A 6000-nucleotide genomic window follows, 5' to 3' on the forward strand; every position below is an offset into this window, starting at 1 on the left:
TTTATTCCTTCTGTTTTTTTTTTGTAGGTGATTAGTGAGACACCCAAGTTGCGAGAAAGAGTAAGAAGAGCTTTTGAAATGATGCTGGGCCTTTATGGCATGAGAATCACAAAAGAAAACCAGTTTTATTTGGCAGAAAATGCTCCACGAAGACTCCATATCTTAAACCGTCCGTAAGCTGCAATTTTACATTTAAAAACAAAATATTTATCACAAATTTAAAAAGAAACATCTCTATAATAAGCTTTGTCTATTCATTGGGCAATGTCCGGTCGGTCAACTGGTTTAAATATCTATATATATGATATATCTTATATAGGCTTTTTCTTTCATAACAAAAATTGTAACCCTTACAGGGCCAGCTCAGATGCACAGGCTTCAAAGGAGAATGCAACTGGTCCTGGACCCTGTGGTATCACCTTTATTTCCGTCTAGTGGTCAAGTTCGTCCCCGTCGCCATGGTTCGCTTACTTGTTTCCAACCTTGATCCAGCTTCCAAACTGTCAACAGGGCCGATCTAAAATAGACTGCATTTAACAATGGTATTTTCAAAACAAAGAAAAGAAGTCAAGGATTAATTGGCTTTTCTTGATATAAAATAATTATTGCTTTCAACTTTACAAATAGCATATACACAACTGCCTTAGTCACTTATACAGATCTGGGGCTGGCGTTTTTTTTAACAAAGTTCTTAGTTTTTTCTATTGTCAGTTACACTGGAGAGAAAAAAGTTCACAGAGGCGCATGTTATCGGGAAGGGGGTGTTGCCCAAGACGCGTGACAGAGTGTGCCGTTTAGATGTCTTCGCTTAACGTTATATTAGCATCGGTTGGTTGTAACCCCGTCCCTCTCAATATGTCCTCAAATAGCTGTCCACCAATCAGCAGCCGTTCTTTTGTTTCAGGGTTCCAGTAACGTCCCGCTCCCCAAACGTGGGAGGGGAGGTCCAAGCATTTCCCACCGACCTCTGAATGCCCCGACGCAGAAGGAAAAAAAGAAAGAAAAAAAAAAACGGCTTCCAAGATTATTGAAGTGAAAGAATAAAAAAGCTTTTCTTCCCTTACACCTTAATTGAATTCACCAGCGGTCCTGGCACAACAGAATTATTATTTCGGTAAAGGCAATAAAGATCCATGCCCCATGGTTTGGTAACTTTTATAGTTTCGCTATCAGCTGTAGTGTTCGGATTTTATGATCCCAGTCTGTATTTCAATAACCAATCTTCCTGTCTTCATTTTTCAAGGGGCCTTCATGGACAATTTCTATTTACACTTAGCCACTTGACGGTGATTAACATTTGGTGGTCTGTCAATTAACATAAGTGTCCACCTGTCCTGCTTAGGAATTATTTTTATGACTTCTATTTCAGGCGTAAATACCCTTTGACTATCCATTCTTGTGGGGGGGGGGGGGGCGGAATCATTTTGGTTATCTGTTAAAAACACCGTCTTTCTTTCCATCATCACCATTATCATCATCTTCATCATTAGATTCAACCGTGCGAAATTTCCTGAATTTGTGTCAATGGGACCATCCAGGCGATAGGCTGTTTCTTAATTCACTAGCAAGGTCCTCTTGGCATCGTCCAGGCTCCATTGGGTCGCAAATTAATACAAGGTGCCTTCAATAAGTTTCCAGACTGTTTTTGTATGGGAACTTTTATTAATAGTACACACATGAAACTCTAGCCTCTTCGAAGTAATCTCCTCTAGCTGCAATGCACTTGTGCCATTCCAACAACTTCGGAAAGGCCCTATGAAAGTCCTCTTGTGCAAGCGTGTCAATGACTCATCACAGCCTCTTTCATCTCCTCGTCTCATAATAACAGTCTCTAAAGTTTTCTTTCAGCTTAGGAAATAACCAAAAATCATAGGGAGCAATATCAGGACTATTGGAAGGGTGTGGAACTGTCTTGATGCCCATCTTGGTCAAATAGTCTGTGATAAGGATGGAGCACCCTTGGGACCAACTTTGTGAAAATTTTGCACATCTTCAGTTCCTCACGAATAATTATGTGTACAGTTCCCACACTGACATCAAACTTTTCACTTATTGTCTCTATAGACACACGTCGGTCCTTATCCATGAAATTCTTTATTTGGCCAATCAACTCTGGTGTTCCGACTTCCTTATTCCTCCTAAATCTATCATCCCTTACAGACTCTCTGTCTTCCTTGAATGTCTTATGCCATATAAAAATTGATGCTTGATTCACGTAAGATGGTCCGAAAACAGTTTGAAACATTCCATATGTTTCTGCGCCAATTTTCCAAGTTTAAAACAGAATTTTATTGCATGTCATTCTTCTAAAGTATCTTCACGTCCAGATTGCATTTTTGAAATTCACCAGCTGTGACAATCAAGCTTTAGTAGGGTGTATTTCAATTCCTATTGTAGCTGTTCATTTGAATCTGAAATCATAAAAATGGGTCAGTCATCTCATATGTTTAGCAATAACATACTGGATTTTCAAGAGTCTACAATAATTTGAAATGCCTGTACAAAAACTTTGTAAATTTATCTAAGGCATCTCATAAGTCTCTATACTTCTAGATGATTATTATTATTATTTCTGCCCTCATTGTTGCAATGTTACATCCCTATTCTTGTTTAACAAGTACTTCCCTGGAATGTGCTCCAGTAACTTCCCCCCAATAAACTCAACTAGCAGCAAAGTTCCACTCCTTCATTGTAGGAATCTCTAGATATCATAAAACTTTTTACTCTAATAGATTTTTACCTCAAACTTCTTGCTTTTGGAATTCCCTCCTTATTTTCCTTTAATTGAATCAACATGCAAAAATTTTAATATTTAAAATGTAATGTGAACAAACATCTTGCTGCAAAACTCCCCACGTAGGATGCCCCTTATAAATCTGGCCCTTAATCAAAGTGTATCTTGTAGAGGATCTTTTGCTGAATAAAGCTCACAAAGAAATTGCCTTGAAACTCCAACAGAATCTCTACGCAAAACCTGAATCTGGAGCATTGGCTTTCACAGGTTCCTGTAAGAGCAGTCTAAAAATCAGTTTGATCCTGGCAATCAGCTTGTCCTTTCTGACGTCCCTGGTCTAACATTTCCATCTTGTGCAAACATTAAACAAACAGTCCGCATTGGGTGCACATGTGCATTATTGCCAGTGAGTGATCAAGAAACGACAAACCATGCACGGTTGCTGGTTTCCATTCTCTGCTTTTCCATGCATAGATTGTTGATCTCCTTATCATTATGGAGCTTATGTTTAACAAAGATTTTCTACATATGTGCGTTGTTGCTGGTATTTCATTCTTTTTATCATTGCTTCTTTTGTCGTTCATGCCTGGCTGTTTCCTGTGTGGTTGCGTCATCTAGTAGTTGTTGATCAGCTGTTTAACTTAGGCAAATAAAATTCATGTAGGGAAACACAATAAAGAGATATTGGCTTTCAAAGGTTTTATTTAGAAAAAAAGGTTGTGTACAGGAAATGAGACCAATCTAATTTTGTTTTTACTAAATTAGGGATTGAGAGACCAGACGGAAAACATCAGGGTGACATTCGGTTTGATTCTGTCTACATTTTCAGATGCCTTTCTCGTCTCTTGCTTCCCGAGTCTGACTGTCTAGAAACTCTGTTCTGTCTGCCAAACATGTGAGGTCATTTCTATTTTATATCATTTGACATCTGCATTTCTAGCACATTTTATTTAGGAAGGTAACCCTTGGCCTTCCCGCTTTAATCACGTCAGCTCCACCAGGTCTACTTCCGTTTGACATGTAACCCTCACTGAAATTCATACTAGTTAACATAATCTTTATATACCAACATAGGTCCCAATATATAATAATGGTACAATTGATGTTTTTCTGGACTGCGTTCCATATGTAATATTCCATGGATTTGCAATCCCTTTTTTTCTTTGGCATCTAGAGACATCTACATTGAATGAGTGTGACTTTGCTAGCAGCTAATCAGGTTTGTCAGGGTATTTTCATTTAGAAGGTGAAAGTACAGACAGTTCATTGGAGCACATTTCGTGGAAATACTAGCAAAGCAAGCAGAGGAATGCAAAACTGTGGTGAGAAATAGGGACCAGAGCTTATGTTTGTTTATGAAAAAAAAAAATGTTGAAATTTTAGATAATGTTTGTTCAATTTCTTATCCAACAGATTCAACCACAATTATCTACGTATCACAAGGATTCTTCTGGCTATTAAAGAACTCGGCCACCACAAGTTGATGCTGCCCTGGATGATGTTACTTGCTGACCTCATTTACAAAGATAACCTTCTGAATTTTGCAGCATCCAGTTTCGAAAACTATTGGCTTAAGACCTTAGATGCAGAAGAGGAAATGAAGTTAAAATCATATGTGGATGAATTGAAGAGTATCAAGCATTCTGTCGTAACAAAGAGTATGAATCCAAGTACCATTTCCACTACTACTTATACTATAAATGGTAACAGCATAAATGACAATATGTCAACAACTGGCCCATTTAATTTCAATAGCACAACTACAACCTTATATCATAAACCTGTCAGTCAGAAAAATGATAATCAGGATTATACTCCCAGTAAAATTGCTTCAGATATCCATTATGTAAACCATGAGTACCAACATTTATCAAGACATTCAATGCCATTACAATCACCAACCCATGTACCACATGACAAAAAGATGAAAAATGTGGATTATACTCCCAGTGGAACTACTCCAGAAAAAGTGACAAGATCAAATTCTCTTAAAAATCTGTCCTCACAATAATCTTCATGATCGAGAAATAACTTTAAAAAATATCAACCATAATTAAAAAATATTATTACTTATTTGAAAAGCTTTACATTTTTTCTCATTTTCCTTTCTAGCAGAGTAAATAATTCTATTTAATTTTTTTTCTCTCTGCATATTTTACTCATTTTATTGATTTTGTCACTCTTGTCTGTATGCTTTCCAATTTCAATATTTCATTCTGATTTTTTATCTTGAGACATTCATGCATGAGTACAATATTCTATGTGATATCTTTATATATTTTTAGTTTGGCTCTCTTGAAATAATATTTGGTAATTGACAAGATGGCTCTTCAATCTGCTTGAACATCAGTCACAAAAATGAATAAATAGAATGTCAAGCCGAGATTTTATGATGAAAAAAACAAATTCGGTTTAACATAATTATGAAAATGTACAAACTTCTATCTTGAACTTTTGTGTGATTGATATATAGATATATATATATATATATATATATATATATATATATATATTTGCATGAACCATGTAAGTTGACCAAAATGGTGTTTTATAAGTTTTTTAAAGGTAAACATCTGATGAGTATGCGACTAAATATGCAGCAATAACGTAATTTTGCAAACTTAATAGACGCAATATGAAAGAATATTGTAATGGTTACCTTTTCAAAAGTAATGATTGACCAACTGAGAAAACTTGATATATGGGACTTGGAAAATTATATATATATATATATATATATATATAACTACAATTTCAACAGCCAAACTTTTTTGTTTTAACCTATTTTTCCAAAAGGAAAATAATTTTCTACACTCTTTATTTTTAAATAATAATAAAAATATTTTCCAAACAAAATTTGTTTCACTTCAATTCTTGTATTTTATTGTCATGTATTATATTTTTCAAAAGTCATATCGATGGTAAAAAGAAGAAAATTTGTATTCATCAGCATGATACAACTTTGTTGAATGGCTTGATTCTGCTGTTGTCATTCTTGCAGAAGAGATTATGTAGGGATTGCCAACACCTCTAAATGAAAGTGATACTATGGAACCGACTGGATTTGAACTCCCCCCCCCCCCCAGGTCATCAGTCCTCATCATTATTCACTTAAATACTATTACATTTGGTGATATAATATGATACCTTATTCTGGCTGGTATGTCATTTAACCTGCCGCCAGAGTTTCTAGAAGAAAAGTGGAAGCCATAGTTTTCTGTTAGTTGCCTAACCCTAACCCTAACCCTATCAGATACAGTGGCTAT

At 35.8% G+C, this 6000-nt stretch overlaps 1 protein-coding gene across 12 annotated transcripts in view; it reads left to right on the forward strand.

The window, feature by feature from the left end:
- Positions 1-5590, forward strand: part of LOC145252838 (opioid growth factor receptor-like protein 1) — an 85917-nt gene extending 80327 nt beyond the window's left edge. For all 12 annotated transcript variants that reach the window (XM_080112822.1, XM_080112824.1, XM_080112826.1 and 9 more), the window contains 2 exons: positions 28-173; positions 4148-5590. In XM_080112822.1, the coding sequence (XP_079968948.1) occupies positions 28-173; positions 4148-4745 (744 nt within the window). In that variant the 3' untranslated portion in view covers positions 4746-5590. The remainder of the gene's footprint in view (positions 1-27; positions 174-4147) is intronic.
- Positions 5591-6000: the final 410 nt, after the last annotated feature.

This window comes from Euprymna scolopes, chromosome 29 (genome assembly GCF_053919585.1).
Source record: "Euprymna scolopes isolate OS-2025 chromosome 29, ASM5391958v1, whole genome shotgun sequence".
Classification (NCBI taxonomy): domain Eukaryota; kingdom Metazoa; phylum Mollusca; class Cephalopoda; order Sepiida; family Sepiolidae; genus Euprymna; species Euprymna scolopes.